General features: G+C 42.8%; 2 protein-coding genes across 3 annotated transcripts; one reads left to right on the top strand and one right to left on the bottom strand.

Annotated features, from left to right (window-relative positions):
• The first annotated feature begins 11,172 nt into the window (after positions 1–11,172).
• On the top strand, positions 11,173–20,064 carry TMEM74B (transmembrane protein 74B). Of its 2 annotated transcripts, none has more exons than XM_075176587.1 (2): positions 11,173–11,294; positions 13,186–20,064. In XM_075176587.1, exon 2 carries the CDS (start codon positions 13,240–13,242, stop codon positions 13,915–13,917), a length of 678 nt encoding a protein of 225 aa, XP_075032688.1. In that variant the 5' UTR covers positions 11,173–11,294; positions 13,186–13,239; the 3' UTR covers positions 13,918–20,064. The 2 variants fall into 2 exon arrangements, with proteins under 2 accessions (XP_075032688.1, XP_075032690.1); XM_075176589.1 differs by lacking the exon at positions 11,173–11,294 and adding an exon at positions 11,400–12,199.
• PSMF1 (proteasome inhibitor subunit 1) lies at positions 19,028–24,256 on the bottom strand. The gene is made up of 7 exons (XM_075176586.1): positions 24,078–24,256; positions 22,275–22,421; positions 21,902–21,984; positions 21,090–21,260; positions 20,962–21,015; positions 20,530–20,679; positions 19,028–20,425 (listed from the first exon to the last, which is right to left on the bottom strand). Exons 1-7 carry the CDS (start codon positions 24,210–24,212, stop codon positions 20,374–20,376), a joined length of 792 nt encoding a protein of 263 aa, XP_075032687.1. The 5' UTR covers positions 24,213–24,256; the 3' UTR covers positions 19,028–20,373.
• Positions 24,257–24,488: the final 232 nt, after the last annotated feature.

Here is a 24,488-nt window from a genome sequence, read left to right as displayed (position 1 = left end):
CCGCTGCCTCCGTGCACTACAGTCTCCTGCTTGCAACTCGCCTGTGTCCAACATCGTGACTGCCAGCTGATTACTATCCGCTGCCTCCGTGCACTACAGTCTCATCTCATCTTTGCTGTGACTTCCTCGAGACTGCCGCTTTCATGACCATCTGCTACACTTCGTCATCTCCACTCTCCTGGGTCCTGCGTGTGTCCAGTTCCACGTGTTATTGGTTCCTGTGGATTCGTGTCCCTGTTGGTCTACTTATCTGTGCGCTGCACCTACTGACCGCTGCCTCAGGTATCCTGGGTCTTCTCATCCAGCCGGCCTCCTGCCGCTCAGGTATCCCTGCACTCCTATCTGACTACCTGCTTCTGAACCACGGTATGCATACTTCTCATTGACTGTGCTGGTGTATTGCATATCTTGCTGGACTGTGTTGGTTCTCCTCTGGAGTCTGCTATCCACTGAGTTTATTGCCATCATTGACTGTGTTAACTTGTGCTGGACTACTTCAAGAGACTTCCTATATTTGCAGACCTGTTCAGTCATTTATATATATATTGTGCATGTTACTGTGGATCGTATATAAGGTGCCTGTGTATATCCTGTGTTGCAGTCTCTTCCTGTGCACCTCCTCACATATATATTCAGTGGTACAACTTGCTAGTAGCAGACCACTGATCCCTGTTTCCAGTATCACCTGTTCCAGTATCCTCTCACATAGCAGTGGTACAACTTGCTATCGCAGACCACTGACTCCCCGGATATCTCCACTTGGATTCCATTCCTTCACTCAGACAGCGGTACAACTTGCTATCCGCAGACCGCTGACTCTCATCACCTCCTCGTTTCTGTTGGACATTCCTCCTCACTATAGCAGTGGTACAACTTGCTATCGCAGACCACTGACTACCTTCACGTGTCCTTGTCCTACAGTTCCTCGTGTACTATTACCTCCATATTACCAGTGCTGCTAGTCATAGACTTTCCTGAGCATCTCATCATCTGCTGTTTCCTGTTCCGTGATCACCCAGCTACCAGAGTACCCTATTACCATCTACATTGCTCTGGTAAGCCTACCACCTGGTGATCCCTGGGTAAAGACTCCTAGTGCCCGTGACAGAACCGTTCTGACTGCCCGGCCTGTAAAACGCTATGGCCAAAGCTAGCGTCAGAATAGGCAAAAACAATGAACTGGTAGAATTTGGTAAATGTATGCACCAAAGACCAGGTGGCCTCCTGGCATAGCTGTTCCACCGAGACCCCATTCTGCACGGCCCAAGAAGCTCCCACTGACCGGATGGAATGGGCAGTAATGCGACTGGGCACAGGTCGGTTAGCCCTGATGTAAGCATACATAATTGTTGATATAAGCCATCTCAAAATTGGAAGCAGGCCAACACCATTTATGGGGATCATACAATACAAAAAGAGAAACTGTGGGTGGTAGATGGGGAGGCAGAATGTGCAACACCTCTTGTAGAAAAGTCTTTATGTCTGGCATGTCCGCCAAACGTAACTGAAAATAGACTGATAGGGCTGACACCTGACCCTTCAGGGAACCCAAACGGAGGTTCATTTCAAGACCATGCTGTAGAAAAGCCATAAGACGAGGCAGATTACATTTCGCAGTATGGCGGTCTCTACTCTCACACCATCGTATGTAGGTTTCTTGTGATAAATACGCGCAGAAACAGGTTTCCTAGCCTGCAAAAGAGTGTTCACCACCCTGGAAGAGAACCCTTTAGACCGCCAGAGGCTGGTTTCAAGAGCCATGCCATTAAAGCCATCCGAGGCAGGTCCTGATGTCGAAAAAGTTCCCTGAAGGAGAGAGTCGTCACGAAGAGGCAACGGAAACCCCTGACCGACCGACATGGACAGAATGTGTGTGAACCAGCCCCTACGTGGCCATTCGGGCGCCACCAGTATTACTGGCAGTCCTCCTTGTCTGACCCGCCTAAAAACGCGTGTAAGAACTGGGATTGGGGGAAATAAGTAACCCAACCTGAATTCCAAGTGCATTGTTATGACATCTACGTCCACCACCAACGGATCCCTGGCCCTTAAGCAGAACCTGGGAACCTGATGGTTGTGCTTTAACGCCATGAGGTCCAGATCTGAAAGACCCACTGGGGAACAAGCATCTGGAAGTCTTCCGAATGGAGAGACCATTCTCCTGACATTACTGTGTGTCGACTTAGATAGTCTGCTTCACAGTTTAACACGCCTGGGATGAATACTGCCGAAAGTGAAGGAACGAATAGTTACGCCCATTCTAGGATCTGAGTTGCCATCTGCATTGCCCTGGCACTCTTGGGTTTATTGGAAGGGAAGCTTCTGTTTTTGACCAAAGACATTGAAGGCAAAGATGAAGGGTCACAGCTCCCCAGCCCTGAAGACTGGCGTCCGTCGTGACAATTATGCAGAACTCTGGAGCAAACAACATGCCTACTACCAAATGGTCCTGAACCCTCCACCAGTGAAGGAACGACCGAGCCTCTTGAGATAGATGGACAGGCTGGGAGAACAATCTGAGATGAGACCCTGACCACTTCGTTAAAAGATCCCACTGAAACGGTCTGGAGTGAAATCTTCCATAAGGAATAGTCTTGAATGTCGAGAACATCTTCCCTAGAAGTCTCATGCAGAGGAGCATGGAGGGACTGCTTTATGACAAGACCCGGGCCGTCAAGATTCAAATGGATCGGGATTTATCCTCGGGAAGGAAAACCTTCTGTTCCCTGGTGTCCATAATGATGCCCAAGAATGTCATCCTTTGGCAAGGGATTAACTGAAACTTGTTTAGATTTAAGATCCAGCTGTGAGACTCCAACACCCTGATAGTGAGATCCAGATGCTGACATAACAGAAGTGCGGACCCAGCCTTGATGAGAAGATCATCCAGGTACGGCACTATTTTGACCCTCCCCGGGTACGAAGAAAACTGGCCATTACTGACTTTTGTGAATACTCCTGGCGCTGACGAGAGACCAAATGGGAGCGCCCTGAACTGGTAGTGGGAGGCTCCTATTGTGAAGTGTAGTAGAGATTGATGTTCCTCCCATATTGGGATGTGCAAGTAGGCATCCTGAATATCTATGGACGCTAGGAATTCTTCCGGTTCCAGGCCATTTATCACTGACCGAAGAGATTCCATGCAAAATTTTTCCACCCGTAGATGTAAATTTTGGGACTTTAGATTTAGAATCGGGTGGAAGGAATCATCCGGTTTTGTGACCAAGAACAGGTATGAGTAGAATCCCTGGCATCTCTGCAATTCCAGAACTACACAAATGGCCCCTGCAGAAAGAAGAGACGCAATGCAGTCCAACATCACCTGTCTTCTAATGAAACTTAACATAAGAATGTGGGAAAGAACCGACGAGGGGCCTGACCCACTAGACTGATCATGTAGCCCCTTGTCATAATCCCCTGAATCCATCGATTTGGGGGGGATGCTATCCATTGTTCCCTGAATAACTGCAGATGCATCCCCACTCCCGCAGCCGCGAGGAGAGGAGGATGCGAGTCAGACTGCAGGTTTATCCTGTAGCTTGGGAGCAGCACGCCTTGTTGAGGTAAAGGAAGAAGACCTTCCTCTCTGTGAATGTCCTCTGGAGCCGAAGGGTCTGTCCTTGGTCGCCTAACCTCTTTTGGATGAGTTCCCCTGAATGGCTGGTGAAACCAACTGAACCTAGGTACCTGAACTTTTGGTACACTGACTGGAAGGAACGTGCTTTTCCCCCGTCGCCTGCGAAATGATATTATCCAGCTTCATCCCAAAAAGTACCGATCCTGAATATGGAAGGCCTCAAGGGAACGTTTAGACTCTGCATCAGCTTCCCAGGATCTAAGCTAGAGAGTCCTTCTATCTGCCACCGCTGAGGCAGATGCAGAGGAAGACATTGAGGCTGTATTCTGAGCAGCCTCATATAAATAGCCTGATGCCTCTTTAAGGTGCAGAGCAAGGGGAAGAAAGTCGAAATCCTGAAGTCCTGCTAAGAGCTGGTTAACCCATGATTCCATGGCCCTGGCAACCCATGACGATGATAACATTGGTCTAAATGAAGCTCCTGCAGCTACATAAATGGATTTTAAAAATCCTTCCACTTTCCGGTCCATAGCGTCCTGAAGGGAGGCTGATCCCGGAAGTGGCAGAGTGGTGTGACGCGCAAGCCGTGCCACTGGAGTGTCCACCCTTGGTATCTGTTCCCAACGGCTAAGGTCCTCTAACTGTAGGGGGTACAATGCCATGAATCTTTTAGGAACTACTACCTTGAGGTCCAGCTGTGACTAACCTGCTTCCGCAATTTACCTCAACTCAGAAAAAGGAGGAAAACAAACTGTGCGTCTTTTCATCTTTTTAAAAAGACCCTGATCCACAGATGTAGGCTCATCTAGGTCTAAGAGGTCTAAGGGCCTTCTAACTGCCAGGACCAGATACTCAATGCTCTGATTCCTAGGGGAATCATCAAGATCCGTGATCTGAGGACCGTATGTCTCGTAAGTGATTTTTCTGTCCTCTTCAGATGATATCTCTGAATCTGATACCGAAAGAAGAGGATAACTAGTTCTTTTCTGTTTGTTTTTGGGCTACAAAGATCTCGGAGAGTCTAAAATCCTGTTCAGTCAATCAATTCCCCTAACCAAAGATGTAGACCAAGCAGGCTCCCCTGCAAGGGCCCTTTGGAGAGCAACAGAAGATGAAGGGCCAGCGGGTCCTAAATCTGCACCTTCATTGACCAGTTGTACCACTGAAAAGGTTGCCCCCGCTGCCGAGGTAGAAGGAGAACCCGCAGACAGCGCCGTAGCCTCTGCCTGACTGGTGAGTAGCTGCACCAGGGTGCCCATCGACATTGCCAGCGACACAGCCCACACCGGTTCTTCCGTTAACAGCATTTAGAGCAAGCAAAATATTTTGCTTTAGGTGCTTTCCCTTTATCAGACATTATAAAAGGAATAGCAATTACAGAATAGAATATACAGAGACAGTTTAGCAATTATACAACACAAGAAAAGAAATTGCAAAAGATACTATCTAATCTCTGACTAGAAGTCAAAAGATGCATCTTACTATATGTTGTATGCTATGTATTATGCCCCATCAAAACTCTGAGATGCAGCGTTTCCCTCTTAATGTGCCGCTATCCAAACAGAAACCACACCATATATCAATACTGAATAATAGTATGTATATTATTAAGAATATATATATATATATATATATATATATATATAGTGGCAATGGGAGTGGTTTTCCACAGGCCTCTCAGAGTGGAATTAGCTATGGAGCTAACAGTCTGCAGGTAAAAGGCTGCAAACCAAGTTATATACAGGTGTAACACTGTGCTTTGGTTAAGTTATGTACAGGTCTGAGACATGTGGTAAAGTAAATGTAAATGTGATTTGCTTACATGCTTTAACATGTTTGTTTCCACAGCTAGCAGCAGAGCTGATAGGAGTGTCTATACTGATTAGGCGTTACAGAGCACCTGAAGAGACCTCCTTTAAAAACAAGGTGGGAGTGTCGTCTGTCAGTCATCCAAGCCTGTGGGAGGAGACCTGTGTATTTAATCTTGATTTGTGCTTTTGTTCGAGGTGACTGACGCTGAACTAGTTGGCCAGTCAGTAGTGAGCTGGTCTGTGTCTAGTTAGTGTTTAGGGTCACCAGGAGGTGCAAGCAAAAGAGGTTGCTTGCTGGTGTCATTCTGACTGAAGAAGTGCTATTTATTGTGATGCAAACAATAAATATGTTTGATTTAAAACAAGAAGTTTTGTGTTGCTGATATCTGCTGGGAGTTCTTGCAACAGAAGGTGACAAAAGTGCCATGAGAAGGGTGCCGTTTTGTTACTATATATATATATATATATATATATATATATATATATATAAAATGTGTGTGTATATATATATATATATATATATATATATATATATATATATATATGTACTTAGTCCTCCAGACTAGTACAAATCTGAAGCACGAGAGGAGTCTCGGTCAGCAGTGAAGCAGACGGCTGGGGAGTGTGCTGTGTACTTTTCCCGGGTAGAACTTGGCGCCCTAGGAGATACCATCACACTCTCTTCTGTGTGGGGGGGAAGTGCTAGTATCCAGCTCCTCAACTCTGTACTTCAGCCATCTCTCTGTTAGCACCAAATGCGTGCCACTTCTATTGAATAAGAGCACCATTGGTTCTTGCTGCCGTACATCAATTATCTAATTATTAATCAATGGCTACAATTACCTACACCCCACCCCCCCCCTCTGAGGGGGGAACTTTGTAGTGGCCATAAGATGGCGGCCACCATCGCTCTGAATCGCCGCACTCTATACCCGAAGGTAGCGTTGGTCATCAGGTACCACCAAATGTGACAATGGCTTATGAAACCGCCTGTCACACTTTCAATGTCCACGCTGTCAGTGAGAGCCTGTCGGCTCTCGCCAGGAAACAGTTCGTACACAGCCTGCCTTCTTTTTTTTTCAAACGGGGATTTGGATGCTTTTTGTGAGGATTTGAAAAGACGTGCCGACAGTATGGACTGCACAAAGATCAGTGGGCTCAGTATTTAACCCCTAGTTTGCGAGGTAAAGCATTAAGAGGCCTTTGCAGATCTTCCACTCGAGATAGACGGAGATTATGAGGCAATCAAAAATCCCTACCACAGCATTTTAATATCACGCCGGAGGCGCACAGAGAGAAATTCTGAGATTTAAAGCGCAGTGCCTCTGACACTTATTGAGGACTTGTGACCCACCTGTCTACTTCTTTCAGTGGATTGGAGGGTTAAAGATCACCACCTTTGATGCTCTGAAAGATTTTATGATCCAGGAGCAGTTTCTAACTTTGTGCCCAGCTGATGTGAAGGAATGGGTAGTGAATCGGGACACTGAATCACCTGCGAAAACAGCTAGACTGGCCGACAAGTACACTGTCATCCGGACACCTGCAGCTAAAAGAGGGACTTTTGTGCCGGAACAGTCTGCCTGGAAAGGGGGACGGCCAGGAGGATCAACGCCACCCCCCTCAACAACATCACCCACTGTTTCTTCATCTTTTGGGAGGGTTGGGGTAAGGCTTGTTTTGGGAGACACCCACCGGTGTTTTGTGTGCAACCAGATGGGGCACATTAATACCACCTGTCCAGAAAAGAAGATCAGTTCACCTTCATCTGGAGGGGTACCTTCCCTGCAATCTTCTCCAGCTGTCCTGTGTGTTGCTGGACCACAAGGGGGCCGCAAGGACAACCTGCAAACAGTCACTGTGGGTAACAAGGTACCTGTGGGGTTAAGAGACACTGGTGCGGACGTTACGCTAGTGCGTTCAGAACTGGTGGGGTTAGAGGACTTTATTCCAAGAAAATGTATTTTAGTGCAAGAGGTGGGTGGAATTCACCTTACTGTGCCTATGGCCAAGATTTATCTTGACTGGGGTGCTGGAAGAGGTCTAAGGGAAGTAGCGGTATCACACCATATTCCTATCAATGTTTTACTTGGAACTGATTTAGGCAGGATTTTATCTCATTATGTCGCTAGTAGTGATGTTGTGGACTCTGAAATTAACCATGTTTTTTCCCAGGTACCAGTATGTGACAGGGAAAATGTTTGTTTAGTTGTATCTGAAATTTGTAAACCCGGATGTGAAAGGGAACATGTATGTCTTATTGTACCTGAGATGTGTAAACTGTTTGAAGTGTCAGTGTTCACATGTCAGCAAGCAGTGCAGGCCAGGACCTCAGACTTAACCCCTGAGGGGAAGGGAGAAGGGTTGCCAACAGAAGGTGACAATATCCTAGAGACATTCCCTGAGGGGGAGGGAAGGGGGCTGCCAGAAGATAACACTAAGCCTGAATCAGTCTCTCCAATCCCCCTTCCTCCAGCTCCTATAAGGATAGATGTGTCTGATTACAATATGGTAAATTGTGTTGTCTTGAAATCTAACCCTGTCCCTTTACAGACTCCCTGTCCTGAGATAAGGTAAGCAGGCAATCATGTTATCAATGCTGAACATGATACTGATTTGGGTAAAATACATGTTCAATCTGTGCCAGCAGAGGCTGTTATTGAGTCTGATGTGTTCAGAATTAACCGAGTGTGTCCACAGGTAATGTGTACTGAGTAAGGGCAACGTGTGACTGGGAGGGAGAGCAGAGGAAAATTGTGTATCCATCTGTGCTTGAACCAGCAATGCCCAACACTGTAGTGGACAATGGGGGGTCCCCCTTACCAGAGCTTAAGATGGAGAAGGTGGGTAACTCAGCTAGTTCTCTAAAGGTTCTGGTAAAGACAGATGTGAGAGGATCACAGGCAGATGGGGCTCACCTTGAACCTTTGTATACTAAGCCAGGTAAAGAACGAGAAGTGTGGCAGAACAGATTAAATGGGAGGTAGAACTAGGGGTTAGTGTGTACCCGTCTGTATCTAAATTATTGGACTCCCCAATATCTGAGTCTAGGGAATAGGAAGGTGCTTTCTTGCTTAGACCCCTAGAAGAGACCCAGCTAGGGATAGAGAAGAGATCATTGTGGGAGGTTACCTCCAGACTTAACCCTGTACTTATAAAGGAAAGTCTAAAACAGGTATTGTGTCACAGGGACATGAATCAGATGGATTGGGAGACAGAACAAAGAGATGGTATATTGTGTGTTGTCCTCGATTTCCCAGGGACCACTGCTGCAGCGCTGAATAAAAGTGTGGCCGCAGGGAGTTTTCAGGGGGGAACACAGGGTGTGAGGAAAATGCAGGGATCTACGGGTAAAGGGCCAGGTAGGAACCATACCCCAATTCACCCCCCTCAACAGGCAGACCCTGATCCCAGACCATGTTTCCTACACACTGGACCTAAGGGGAGAGGCTCTACCATGCAGCCTGCACCGTTGAGTGTCCTTGGTTCTAAGACCTTGAGAGGTGTATCAGAAGAAGCCTTGTCTGTATCTCAAAAGAAAAATGATTGGGATAGGTGTGTACAATTGGTTCCTACAAGGTCTATAGATAGAGTGCAGCGCTGTGGGTGTGGCCAACTGTGTACCTGGCTCTCAGACCACAGAAAAGTAAAGTTACCCAGGTGGAATCTGATCCCCCCCACCATGTCTCTTTACTGTGCAGCGCAAGAACGAGAGCATCATGGTACCACAGACAGACTGTCATAACGGAAGCATTGTGTTAGGTGAGCAGGGATAATCGTCATGTAGGTAACAATTTCCCTGTCACCCTCTAGAACGGGGAGGTGTCATGTGCAAGCTAATTTTTAGGCATATAAATCTGCAAATATTTGGTTGTGAATTAATTCCTAGAAATAGTTTACATGGCTCAGAGGAGCTGTTTAAATGTTTTCTTTATGTTAAACTACCCAGGGGGCGCTGGTAGATAATAGTAGCACCTTGTATCATTTATGGCAGGTTGCTAACATAAAAGCCTTTAAGAATACTCTTTCAAGACAATGAAATCTAACACATGTCTGGGAGGTCCCAGACATGCCGACTGCAGAGACAGGGTTATATGTTAATGACAAATTCAAGCTGAATAGGGTCACAGGAAAATATCATATCATTTTCTCCAATATCATACTTATCAGATGCATGTGTGGTATGCAGATGAAGGGGAACTTATGACCTGTTGTGTGGAGGTAAAATCATGTTTGTAAGTCATACTGGTGAAAAATTAGGATAGGGTAACAAAAACTTAACTTAAAAGGTGTTTCTCTAGCAGAGTCATAAAACCCTAATTTGCATTCCCACAGACCATTTTGTTCTAACATCACAGGAAGGGGGGCTGTGGGTCCTGCAGTGTGGTTTTAAAACTGCACTGTGACTGTTAAAATGTGTTCACTTTTGGGGAATCAATCTGATTGATGAGTGTTCCATTTTTCCTGCTTCTCCCAACACTAGAAACTTGAATATAAGTGAGTTATCAATTCTGTGTTTTATCCTTTTTATTTTATAAGAAACAATTTCATTATATTTGCATGCCTTTTATTACCTGTTTTATCTTAAGCATTGTGGATGTATTTTCCATATTAAATTAGACTTAATAAGTTCAAGTCTCTGTTCTTACGAACTCACGCGACAGTTTGGTCAAGACGCTACATAATTGAAATGAGGAGAACATTTGTGGTTTATGTTAACTCTGATTAAAGTAAATTGTGCTAGATTAATTCTAGGGAGAACCGAAGGCTTCCTAAATAGAGTGTTAGCTCTTCTCAGAAAAAACCTTGGTGGTGGCATAGTTTGTACCGCAAAGCTAGTGTGTGGCGTAGATAGGGAAGGATTTAATCATTTTAGACAGACCAGGTGGTTGTTTTTTTTGTTAAACCTGTGTCACACACGTGTCACGCAGGCTCAGGTGAGTGCTGTTGGTGACAGTAGGGATCTGGCTTGGCTAGGTCTTCTAACACTGTAATTTTCCCTTACAGATTATCCTTATTCCATCATACTATTAGTTCTGCCTCCTATCAGACAATCCCTGCATCCCACACTCTGGCTGTTTTCCATCTCTAGAAAAGGTGGAGTCTGTGATATACCCATGCTCTTAATTCCTCCCTGTGTTATGTCTGAAGCTGCTACCCCTCCTCTGCTGCTAGTATTACACCCTGTCTGTACTCCAGAGCTACCAGCTTTGTGGCCAGGGAAAGGGTGGAGTGTGTAATCTTACGGTCATTAAAGGGATGAAATGTGGTTGCAGCATGTATGCGATACAAGAGATGGTGGATGACCCATCCCCATCACGAATCTTACCAGCTCCCTCCTCAGCCAGGACAAGGCAGGTCCCAGGGGCATCTCCATAGTGAAATGTATCCTACTCTGCCAGCAGCTGGGGCTCGAAGCCTCCCGAATGCCGCCAGCTGATACTGGGGATCTGTGTCCACTGTACAGCTATCATGGCATTGGGTGATGTTGCAGATAAAATTAGTTCATAAATGAACGTGGAGAGTCTCTCTCCCCCAAAGCTACTCTGGTTTTGGAAGAGCGCTGCCCAATGTCCAAGCGACGGTAAGGTTTAAGATGGCGGTACCCGTAAAGGACACGATGACACTGTTACCATATCTGACCGGCTGAGGGCGCTGAGAATCCAATCTCCTCCCACATGGTCCATGATGGAGCTGAAATGCTGTGCCGTCTCCTGGGTTATCCTGTAGCATCCATTAGCCGTCTCATTGTGTTAGAGAAGCATACATTTGCGCACGTCTCTCAGACCTATCATTAATGTTATGGTGGAGGTATTCTGGTTGTCACATTGCACACACAAAAGTGTATGATTGCATGCACAGGAATGCTGCGGTGACGATGCAAGAGTGTCTCGGGGTGCGCACAGGTCAGTGTCTCCACACGCTGTGTGTCAGCTGTGATGCACCTGCGGATGTGTATGGTGATATATTTTGTGCATCCAATTGTGGGGACTCGCGGATTTGCACAACCTCTTTGTGTAGGAGTCTGTTTGGTATTACATGGTAGGAGTAAGTATTGCATACAGCTTGGGTTGTGGATGGATTACAAAGAGGATGTGGTAAGAGTAAAGTTTAATGCATTGTCTGGGGCATAACAAATAATGTAGTATGTAGGGGCGGTGTGCAATGTTGGGTTGTGTTTACTATGTGTTGTTACTAGCTTGGAGCTCTCAGTGGGGTGGAGGTACCACGGTACACTTTACTCACTGGTAAGTGCTGATTTATTGCTAGTGAATGACTTATTCCCCGATTTTATAATTACATTTGTGAACAGCTGTGATTTTTAGTCATTCTGGTCGTTTTGTTTCGTGTGTATCTGTTTATTTGAATGTAGATACTCTGGTCTATTATGTTTATTTGTATTGCTATTCGTGTGATGGAGACCGTACTGTGTCATTTGTAGGTTTTGTGTTGTGTTACGCACAGTCACTTGCGGTCTGTATGATATTAATTGTATAATTGTGTTTCTTGTGCTTTTACAATTGCATGTTCATTTTTCTAATGCTGTGTGTTATGGACTGTTAAGTGTGTGATTGCAACGTGTTTTGGTGTTTGGTATTGTATGTTAACGCATGTGTCTGTCTTGTAGAAGTGCGCCGTTCTACTATGTGGTGCTGAATGGACAGCTCCCCAGCTGACCTCCGGCTGTGTCGAGGGTCCATGCACCACTTCTGTAGTTAGGTGTAATATCTGTATGTGACAAGTAGACGGCGCTGCGACACTTATTCACTTACCTATCAACTCTAGTAATTCTACCAAAGTTACCTGCTCTGTAAGTGGTACAGTAGAGTCATCACCTTTATATAAAAACTGTAACGGTGAAATATTAATTTCAGTTCCTTTATGTCACAGGATGTAAATAATTTTTTCCAATAATCAGTCCCTAGCCTACAACTTATTAAAATAAGTTATGAATTGTGCAACAACACTAATCAGAGCTGTTTTGTCCCAGCTGGGCTGTTAAATCCATTATATATCTCTCAGTCTTCAATATTATTATCCTTTTCTTTATAAAGTGCCTACATATTAGCCAATGCTTTACAGAGAAGGTTTAATCATTCAGATCAGTGACTACCCCAGCAGAGCTTACAGTATATATTCCCTAACACAAGCATACATACACACTTGTTTCATCAGACGCCAGTTAACCTACCAGTATGTTGTTTTGACCATGGGAGGAAACCGGAACATTCAGATGAAACTCACAACTCCATCAATAACACTATTACACCATATGGCTACAGTTCTCACATAAAACAAAATTAGCTTTCCCTCAAACTGTATTGATATGGCATAAAGTCAAGGAAAACACATTTATTACAAGTATACATGGCCATGTATGTATGTGTGCAAATTGACTTTTGGTTCTAAATTTCTCCCCAGATCAGACTGTCTGTAGTACTTCTTTAGATTAGATTAGGTATGAACTGCATATACTCAATTTATTTTTTAAATCAGAAAGTGATAAGGAAATGTGGCTTATTTAGTAAAGATATACAATGTGCTGTAGTTAGATTATTCCATTTGTCTTGTCTACATTTATCAAACAAAAATAAACTGCTGTTAAATGCACACCAATGGCTGGGTTAGTAATGCAATTGCAATGATACAGGGATGCCAGGCCTCCAATGAAACAGTAAGCATGTCTGCAATTTCTGGATAATTCATTATTGATTCATATGCCTTCCTGGAAGTGTGGTGGCTTAATATTATGGATACAAATTCTACAACACCTTTTCTCTATTTTATCCCACTTAGCTGCAGTCTGAAGCATTTCTGTGAGCACAGGATGATCAACACCAGAACCCCTCAATGGCTTCTTCACACACCTTGGAGCTAAGAGACCTTGGCTTAAGACATAGCACAAATGGGCAAACCCATCATGGGTGCTCACCTACCATCAGAGGTTTTGAGAATCCATCCTATGAGGAGTTTGGGGAAACACACTTTGGCCAAGATTCACAGGAAATCCAGGGGTCAAGTCCTTTGTCAGAGGTGAGAGGCTGGACTGCAAAGGAGAATGAATCTCCTCACTCTGAGGATTGTCGAGAACCAGAATTAGCAAACCACTCTGTGGATTATGGCTTCATGTGTTCCCTAGCCTTATTGGTCAGTGGCATAGTGCTTGTAGCAGTAGCTTATACGATACCACGGGAAGTACGGGTCAGTCCTGATTCTGTGTCCGCCCGCGAGATGGAGAGGCTGGAGCTTTACTATGCACATCTTGGCTCACAGTTGGACAAGTGCATTATCGCTGGCTTAGGATTGCTTACTTTAGGAGGCACACTTCTCTCTATGCTACTTATGGTCTCAATATGTAAAGGAGAGCTGTACCGCAGGAGGAAATTCACTGTGGCCAGAGGACCAAAGACAAAATATGGCTCTCTTAACCTGAGAATGAGACAAATGACTACAGAGGGTGGGCAGGTACTTGTGGAACACGAGATTCTTGAAATGACAAATAATGTTACTCAACTACAAGAGTCTTGAATGTAGTGGCACTATTTTAAAATCTGATGGTAGACAAATGGTTACAGTTCCAGATGAGCAAATATTCTGGTATAGTTGCTTTAATGTTTAATGAGGTCAGATAATTCTAGCCTTTAGAGGTCCCTGCTGTTACAATCTCAGTAACAGTGGGAGGAGGGATGGTGAAGGATAGAAAGCCTTACTCCTGGATCTATATTGTAGAACGTGCCTAAGGCAACCTGTAGTCCTGACCTCTGCTTTAGAATGTTCCGATTAAGAGAATGTTGTATTATTGGTCCTTCTTGCAGACCAGAATTTGAGAATTCCTATGTGAACACATTGATTGAATAGGTGGGATCACTTATCCTAAGCCTTTATATTTATAAGCCTATTTACACTGGTTTAAAAGAGCATTGTTAAATCAGTGCAAGATGCATCATTTAATAGTTATTGCAAAAAAAAGTCTTGTTAAATTGTAAGTGATAGGATGCATTTCCTTGTTATAAACTGTACAAAGAGCTGAATATGTTTTCTTTAAATAGAACACATACAAATGTACTACATCCCAAATCATTACAATTTAGGAAAACTATCCATTTTACAAATGATGCCAGTCCTAGTTGTGGTAGTCTCACTGTTTCTAACTTTGCAAAAGACAAAACATGGCAAACATTTGAATCATTAAGCAGTACTTGTCCACTAATGTGTTAGAGCAGGCTGCAATTTTGGGGTAAACCTACAATTTTAAACGCAAAATTGTAGCCTTACGTGTGTGTGTTTTGAGCTGCAATTCTTAAGAAAAATGCAACTCAAAATAGAGCACAAAGATGCCGCCGCTTTCAACGTCATCATTTATATAATGCCACTAATGCTGCAGCGCTGTACAGAGAACTCACTCACATCAGTTTAATTGAACTCATGACCCCAGTGATGTGAGGCAGAACTGCTAACCAATAAGCCACCGTGCTGCCCTTAGATACGCTCCAAGCACATCTTGCTGAAACAAAAATAAAAATACAGCAGTCATCATCATCATAATAATCATAATAATTACTGCTGTAGCTTTGTTTAAAAACAGATGAATTAGATCATTTAAATATAAAAAAAAACATGTTTCACCCCCCCTCAAAATAAGTAACCAGCACTAATGCTATATAAATGCCAGCATGCCCGTGGCTGTCAGACCATTATAGAACTCATGGAACCACAAGCACCAGCATGCCCTATAAAAAAAAACATGATGTCTCACCCCCCTAAAACAATAAGTAACCAGCTCTAATGGTATATAAGCTGTCGATGGCTAAACATTCATAAAGTCAACAGAATTAGGTTAACAATTGAAATGGCGACCTGGGGCGACAAGTCAAATGTCAGCAGTTTTATAAGGTTAGGGTTAGAGATTGTGTTAGGGATATTATTGTCGACCTAATAATATAGTCTACATTAGAACTGTCGACCAGAGGCGGAACTAGCAAGCTAGGGGCCCCCGACCCTCTGCATCTGCCAAACAGCAGGACCCATTATCTCCATGGGCCCCGGTGCACAGCACATGCCGCACCAGTGGTGGTTCCGCCACTGTTGTCGACCTAATAATACTGTCAATGTCATTATTGGCAACTTTTCAACACTGTCTATATTATAGTGTTGACCATATAAATGTCAATGATATGTATCAACCCCTATATAAGTGCCAGCATATCCATGACTGGCAGAGCATGATGGAAGTTTTGGAACTACAAGCACCAGCATGCCCTGGTAGCCAAGGTCTGCTGGAATATGTAGCACCACAATAATACCTCAGTGGGGAAAAAACACAGACATCAATTTCCAAAATCTTTTAATTAAATTAAACACGCACAAAGCTCTTGTTTAGCTCTTTATTTGACTTCTAAATCCACAGGGAATCTGCTTTTTTGAAGTAGTCCAAAGCATTTAAAAGTAAGAAAATAAAACCAAAACCATGAGAATGACACTACATAATTCTCTTTGACCCCTTCAGTCATTAATTTGCTTTGCCTCTCCGCAAGAAGCTTCATTCTCTTGTGTTTTTTTATTTTCAATCCCTTTGGACTTGCTTGTGGACCCTCTGCTTTAGCAGAAATGTGCCAAGGCTGTAGCACTGGTGCTGCTTACTTACCTTACGGAGAGCATAATTTAAAAATAAATAATAATATTATTAATTATTATTTATTTTAGTTTTAAAACAGCATCCGCAAAAATCTTTACACTAAGGCTTAGGGAAAGCAGTACCTGCTAAGAGGCATATCTGGAGATACAGCCAAGGCTTACTAGGCCACATCACAGTGGGGGTGGCATTACACTTACGTGTGCATGCTCCTACAGTGCTCTACTTGTGTCTGCCGTCAATCCACCTACAGGTATAGGGGGCCACAAGTATAAGCTTTTCACAAAGTAAAATCCAGCTGTATCTGCCTGTGTATGTGCATCAAAACGAAGACCAATGGGAGCAGATACAGCTGGTAACACAAAACAACATTTACTAATCTGTCACAACATGTTAACACAGATCTAGACTAATTCACCTGACACTGCTGTCACTGCAAATTGGTTACATTTACTGCTGCCCATTGTTACCATAATCTGCACTGTGGCACAACCAGGATAAATTAAAATAAAAGACATTGCTCAACATATAATGATGATGATGATGATGATGGACAAACCAAAGAAATGACAAAGAGGCAGGAACAATTATTAGAGCTGGTTTCAGCTACCTGTGACTCTCCAGTTGTGGAACTACATGTCCCAACATGCTCTAATAGTGCAGGTTTTCCAGATGACAAGGGTTATAAATATACATACTTGCCAACTTATGGCAAGTATGATCCGGGAGCCTGCCGGGGGAGGTGGGCGTGCAGCGGGCGGGGATCCTAAAATCGCATCATTTTGGCCTCGCCCCAGTGACGTAATGACGCAAAATGCAGCATTTTACAGCGGGGGCGGGGCCAAACGCCGCGATTCCCGGTGAATCGCAGCGTTTTGGACGTAATTCTGCCCAAGTGGGCAGATCCGGGAGATTGCCACACTCTCCCGGGAGTCCGTAAGACTTACACAAAATGTGGGAGTCTCCCGGACACTCCGGGAGAGTTGGCAAGTATGTAATTATACCACCTGTAGATCTGTTACAATGTGTCAGTAAGTAATGAATATACCTGTGCTCCAGCAAGGAGATAAGAAAAACGTACTGTTAGGGATCCCTGAGGACCAGGTTCAAGAAACACTGCATTAGGGGATGCAAGATAGAGTGAGCTGAGTTTGTGAACATGCTTTTAGAGGTAGGTGTTGTTAAGTATTGAATACTAGAGAATCTCTGCAGGTAATTGCAAATGATCAATGCAAACTATACAAAGAGTGAATAGAGAACACTGTAGTAAATACGATTTTAAAGATGGGAGGAAGTGGTGACGGTCTGTTTTCAAAAGTCAGTGCTTATACTCCATACTTCATTCCTTTATACTTGGTGTGGTTGTACATCAGTCTTATCATATTAGTTGTAGTTGATGAAGAAGCATAGTCATTGAGACAGCAATGGCATAAATGGGGCCTTATATGGATGCAACCATTTTAAGTAACTTAGTGATAGGCAGACATGTAGCAAAGCAATGGAGAAGGATAGGCAGATGCTAGGTTGTATAGGAAGAGGAAAATATAGCAGAGAGAGAAGTGGTGATACAATTAAATAGATCAATGGTGAGACCACACCTAGGGCTAAATTTACTAAACTGCGGGTTTGAAAAAGTGGAGATGTTGCCTATGGAAACCAATCAGATTCTAGCTTTCATTTATTTAGTGCATTCTACAAAATGACAGCTAGAATCTGATTGGTTGCTATAGGCAACAGTTACACTTTTTTGAACCCACAGTTTAGTATATATACCCCCTAGGTTACTGTGTGAGGCCATAGCTCAAGAAATACATAAATCAATTAGAGATTGTGCAAAGAAGGACTACTAAAATGCTCCCAGTATGCTGGGGATAGAAATAAAGCTATTCTAAATCTGAATACAACAAATAAAATAGGGTCTCAGGTTTTTAGGAATAAAAAGATGACTAGTTGGGCTGTGTGGTTCTTACCAGTCATCAGATTCTATGTTTCTGTATTTGATAGGTGAAGAACGGCCAAACTTAAGCAATATTTTATAATGGACATAAAGAACAAGTTAAATTAAGAACTGGGCCAGAGGAGGCTTAATTTGGGGTACAGCAGGTACCACTATAAAAGGTGCTTTATAACAGACTGGGTTTGATGCACATAAACATGCATTTATTCTGTGTCTGTGACACACTGTAAATTCCAGTGTGTCAGTGCTGTGTCTAATGCCTTTAAATCCATTTATCTTGTGAACTACCCAATACTTTAAGGTCATCTATGAAAGTTCAAAACTGCGGCTCCTTCGGTACAAATACTGGTTGTACCTATTTTTGCATTAATACATCCCCTTTTATGTGATCCACATTCAGGTTGACGTGTGAAAATGGTGACAACATTGTGCATAGTTTGCTGGAAGGAGATGGGCAGATAAGAGATGATAATAACTAAATGCAAGCTATCTGCTCACTTGCGCTCCGCATTTTATGCACACATACAAAATTCAGATTTTGGAGGATGAGAGATTTAAGTGAGATTCAAGGGCTGTTCCCAATCCTTTTTTTCATCCTGCAAATGATGTATGTTTCATGTTCTGTGAGATGGGGCCTCAGTCTATACTTTTAATAGAACTCATTCCAGCGGCCACAAGCACTTTATATGGGATAGTGCGTTTGTACTATAGCAGATAATTAGGTGCATTGGCGCTAATAGAAATGTACTACATGAGCGCATATTTTGTGATTAATTTATTACCTTTTTAACTTACAGAAATTAAATTGAAATGCACCAAATCCAGGATTCCTTTCAGGATTCAGCCAAACAAATGTGATTCCTGGCTATTCTGTGATTCTAGTGTGCAAAATAGACCATTTTGCTTCCAGGAGCTGCCATAACAAATACAATTTTATCATTTATGATTTCGGCCCTTTCTACTTAATTTTAATATGGAATTTGCTGTATCACTAATTGTAACCCTGGTGGAAGATAGAACTGATAATTAAAACACTGATCCATTGACCATTGTAATGCTCAACTTATTTATTTTTATTTTGTTTTGTTTTTAAATGTAACTGAACTCCGAAGTTCACAGCATATAGCAAAAACATTCAGCCATGGATTACAAGAGAAACTTTCACCAAAATATTTTAAAATGCTTTGTAAAATGAAATACAAATACACACTGGAAATTCATTCATAAGGATGAAAAAATGCTAAATTGTGTTAATATTTACAGATTTGATCCTCCCAGGTGTGCGGCTATCTGTAGTCACAAACATAAACTTCTACATGGAGAGCAGCAGCAACAACACACCTAATTAGAAGGGTATTAGAAGTCACTGAGGAGTTTCATGGCAATATAAAAAGGTACAAGGCTGCACCCCCAAGTGCATTTATACAGGTCATGGAAATCCTGACTTCTAATATCTAAGTATGATAGTTAACAGTAGTGGATATGTTAATTCTTATAATATGTTTCCTTGAACATGAACAATGAAGTGATGACATAAGACCTTTATAAAGATATTATTTACATGATTTTATCCATATATAAACATCATTTGTCTTTTATAGTAGTATATATGAGTGCTGAAGCTTGTGGTACAATTACAATCGTTGTGTGACAGTTATAGAGCAAATAGAAAATCAGAGAAATACTTTTTGAGGAGGGGTTATGTTCAATCGATTGTAGTTGCTTACTGGACTGATAATGTGTTAACCACACCTCATGTAAACCACAATGCCATATGACAACACACTGCTAGTGATTACTCTTGAATTCTGTAAGCTGATTTTTTTATGTTCACAAATTGCAACCAAAGCCGAAAGGTGCTAGCTAGGATCTCTAGAACCAAAAATACCTATCAGGTGGTCAGCTCCAATATTCGAAGAGACCCTCTCTTATATTGGACAGGATCTTGATGGGGTATTATTTGCAGAATATTTACACTAAAGACACAGTCTGCACTCACTATACCAGCGTCATTCATCAATAATAAGCCAAGGATTTCATGTCATTGTGTCTTGCACTGGTTTATAATAAAGATGGAAGAACAGAATTTTGATGCTGCAAGTTGTTTTTTTTAAGGGCATGACAATCATATTTATATCAAATATACATACATTTTATTATCAACCCTTGGGAAGGATCAGAACAGCAGATATGCAGGTAAATGGTATTTCAATACATCTTTTCTGCTGGTTCATTTACCCTTAAAACACAAATCTGATTACAATGCACTGGAAACAGAGGGCACTAAGTAGTCCTCATGAATTCTGAGTTGGCCCCTGATTTACTAGTAAGAGGATGCAAAGACAATTCCTGAACCATGGGGAAAGCATAAAAGGCAACAGCGGGACATTGAGAATCACATGAACATGTCGTCATATCCTGGTGGAGGCAAGTGATCTGGGTCAGGCCTGTAAAGGAAAAGATAGAGGCAGATTAATAATCCATTCATCCCCTCTAAACCTTGCTGCATATCTTACATACAAAACACAGGTAGTGTTTAATAAAAACTTACCCTGGACGTCCACCACTACCTAAAGGACCAAAGGGATCAAAACGGGCACCCGGCGGCACAGCTCCTGGAGGAAGACCCCCCAAAGGGTCAGGTCTGGGTCTTGTACGCCCTATATGAAAAGGATCCATAAGCATACCTCCAGAGCTCCCCCTGTGAGAACACAATCACATGCACTGTTTATACGCTGGGATCAGACAAATAGAATGGAAGAGCTGAAAAGACTGGTGCTTTTTAAAATCTAGCTGAGATTTATAGGCCTGTTCTGGCACCAATTCTAGACAAATGAATAACTTAGATTTATATAATGACACAGAATGTTATAACAACATCAAATAGTAGCTCTTCAAAAAGTTTTGACTTTGTAATAAAATTAATGCTAATAAGCTCATAAACATAGACACTCAAACACCAGACAGGTCTGCAAGTACTAACCCTAAGGGGTCCAAATCTGCTGTGCCATATGGTACATGCCCAGGTGGATCTGTCCTAGAAAAGAGAATAAGAATGATTTGTTGGGTAACATGGCATTAAAAGAAAGTAAAGACTGAGGGTGCACCTACCAGGTAGGTTGATATGATGCAGGAGACCTGGTGGGAACCCGCAGTGGATCATGCTCAGCAGGTCTTTCCGCTTCTCTCTTAGGCTTCAGACTCTCCTCTTTTTTGCCAAGCAGAGGGGAGATGAGCTCACCTTGTAACTGTTGCTTCAATGCCACAGGATTTTTATAGACGCTGTGCAAAGAAAGAGTAAATTAGTTAGTCACTATTGGATACTTTAACACATATAGATGTCTCCATACATTAATGTGTGATATATGTTATGTCCTGTGCAATATTCAGACTCACTGGAGAACAAAGGGCCCTTTATACTTTTTAAGAATCAAAGAAATGAGATTTCATGCAGAATCTAATTGGTGCTAAGCAAAAATGTCTTATAACAAAACAAAACTTAGTTCTGTAAAGGTGTAACCTATCACCTATAAACTGGCCTTAACCATATTCTTAAGTATGTAGCCTATCATTTCATTAGGGGCCAGCGACAATACCGGGGCATGAAGTATAGTTCAGCCCACAAGACGGACATTGGAGTATCTCAAATGTCTCATTCCAATCAATATTTATTTAGCCCCCACAATGCTGCCTCAATTGGCAGCACACTGCGGAAACACAAGGAGAAAAGAAGTTGAACAATTTTATTCAAGATATCTAAATACTACTAGATGGATTTTCACAAGAGACAACTACTATTTCTTTCACTATATACAGACCTTTCACAGAGTCTGAATTTGATGTGCGTCTTTTAATTGCCTTTAAATAAGCAAAAGTAAGAGATGGTTTATGGCATTAACAATAAAAGAAAGATGCATCCTAACCTTTGGAATTGCTTCAGGTGTGCTCCGTCTACAAGGTCATCCATATTCAGGGTCAGGTCATAAACCTTCTCAGTCTTAAGGTCCTGTATTAAGGAAACGTTAAGACTAGTTAGATCAGGATGATGTAGTTTATGTCTGGTATACACTTTCAATGAAGATTGCTGTACAAACTCCACTAAGCAAAGGTATGTAGGCAGTGCTCACTGAGTGACTGTCATAGAGAGGCAGCTGTGGGAGCTGGGTGGCTACCAGGAATATGGACTGGTAGTCGCTGGGTGTGTGCTAGGGATGTGAGCCAGCAATCAGACAACTAGGAGGGTGAGCTCCGAATTTAAGCACTTCAGAGGGATATGGGATAGGTCTCTATTCTTACCATAGCATTCACTATCAAGGCATGCTCCACGGTAAATGCTTTGAGTAGAACTTGTGAGGTTCCAACACCATAGTACAGTGTGTATAAGTCTTTGTTGTCACTCCATCCTTCTGGAAGCCGCTCTGATCCTGTCGCCTCTACTCTAGCCTGCGGGTGAGAAAAGCTGTGAAGTACAGTGTGAAACAGCCTGAATATCCCATTGACTACAAACTGTTCAGTGAAATATCTAGTCACACAGAAGAAGGAGACATAACTTACATGGGGCACAGTGTGATGGTACTAGGTGATTTTATGATGCTTGTTAATATTAGCATGTGCACCAATGGAGAGTATTACATGGTATAATGCATCATGCCAATTTAGAGGTAAAGCAGGCCAGTAGCAGAAGTTGTCTAAAGGGTTTCTTCATTTAAGATGATCATAAATTCCTATCCTAATCCTGCTTTGTGGCAACTATGTTTTACAAGCAATAACCTAGAGAAAGTATTGCACTTACTTCTACCTCTGCACCCCACATCCTGACAAAGCTGTAATAACATTAAATGCTGTTCACATGTCTCAGCTCCACTGAGCATAATCTAGTGTGCTATGCTGTGAACCCAGGAATTCCATATAGTCTAATATAGTACATTATAATGTCTTGGAGACCCAGGAGAGACAGAACCCAGGAACGCTGCCAAGAACTGCAATGATAGAAGTTTACATACAACAAATATCTTGTACAGATTCTGCATCAGTTGGTTAGGTAAGTAACTTTTGTACAACCTCCTAATACATAATACAATGAGGAAGTAACTATAAAGTACATACCTGTAAATCGCTATTTTCGGTATATCTCTGAGTACTTACATGTTTATCACTAACTTTTTGCTGTTGGTATTCATTGTTTTATAATTACTGAAGCTGTTCCATAATGTTGGTTATTATACTGATAGATGTCAATACTGAACTTTTTAAATACACTTATTTATAGCCTATTACACATTCTAATTTTACAACCAGTGATTTCTTATGATTGATACAACAGCAACATTAAACATTTAACAGTGTAAAGTAATTCATGTTCCACTTCTTTAGAAAGATCCCAAACATGATGAAGTGTAACTAGGTTCATGGCACAAATGGGAGGACTGACAGGTGCAACACGCAGGCAGCGCATGGAGGGGAAGGACCTGCCACAACGCAGGTAGAGGATGGTGGGGAAGGACTGACAGGTGCAACACGCAGATAATAGATAGAAGGGAATACTGACAGGTGTAATACACAGGTAGCAGTAAGAGGAAAAGACTGACATGTGTACAGTAGTAGCAGACATAGGGAAGAACTGACAGCTGTAACACACAGGACGTTTATGGAGTGGAAGACTGATAGGTGTGGATGGAGCCGAGGACTGGCAGGTGTAATACACAAGCAGAGGATGGAGCCGAGGACCGGCAGGTGTAATACGCAAGCAGAGGATGGAGCAGAGGAATGACAGGTGTAATACACAAGCAGAGGATGGAGCCGAGGACTGGCAGGTGTAATACATAAGCAGAGGATGGAGCCGAGGACTGGCAGGTGTAATACGCAAGCAGAGAATGGAGCCGAGGACTGGCAGGTGTAATACGCAAGCAGAGAATGGAGCCGAGGACTGGCAGGTGTAATACATAAGCAGAGGATGGAGCCGAGGACTGGCAGGTGTAATACGCAAGCAGAGAATGGAGCCGAGGAATGACAGGTGTAATACATAAGCAGAGGATGGAGCCGAGGACTGACAGGTGTAATACACAGGTAGGGGACTTATTAGAATGACTGCAGTGTTACCTGCTCGGTTTTGCCCAGGCAGCGCAAGCCGCTGCTGATAAGTTCCCAATGAATGAAGCAGATAAGAGCATCTTGTGGCCGAGTGATGTCAGAAGACACCGAAGCTAATAACAATTCCAACCCAGGAGACGCCATGTTTGGGGAATTCTCCTGATAGCACTTCCGGATGCTGCCGGGGAGAAACTAGGGCAGAGAAAATGGTTCCGTCTGCAGTTTCTAGGCGAGACACCAGAGGGCGCCCGAGCCCCGTAATTACTTATATGAAGATCGACTGTTCTTTTATTCATACAAGGAATTGATTTGAGTACTATTATTCTTCTATGGGATTATCCTATAACGACACAATTCCAAACGCAGCAATGCCGACTCGCCATCTACAGGTTGTTAGAAGGTATTGTACAGTAATGAATT

The sequence above is a fragment of the Mixophyes fleayi genome, chromosome 6 (assembly GCF_038048845.1).
Source record: "Mixophyes fleayi isolate aMixFle1 chromosome 6, aMixFle1.hap1, whole genome shotgun sequence".
In the NCBI taxonomy this organism is placed as follows: Eukaryota; Metazoa; Chordata; class Amphibia; order Anura; family Limnodynastidae; genus Mixophyes; species Mixophyes fleayi.
Note: the sequence above shows the minus strand (reverse complement) of the source record. Positions and strands in the feature narration are given on the sequence as shown.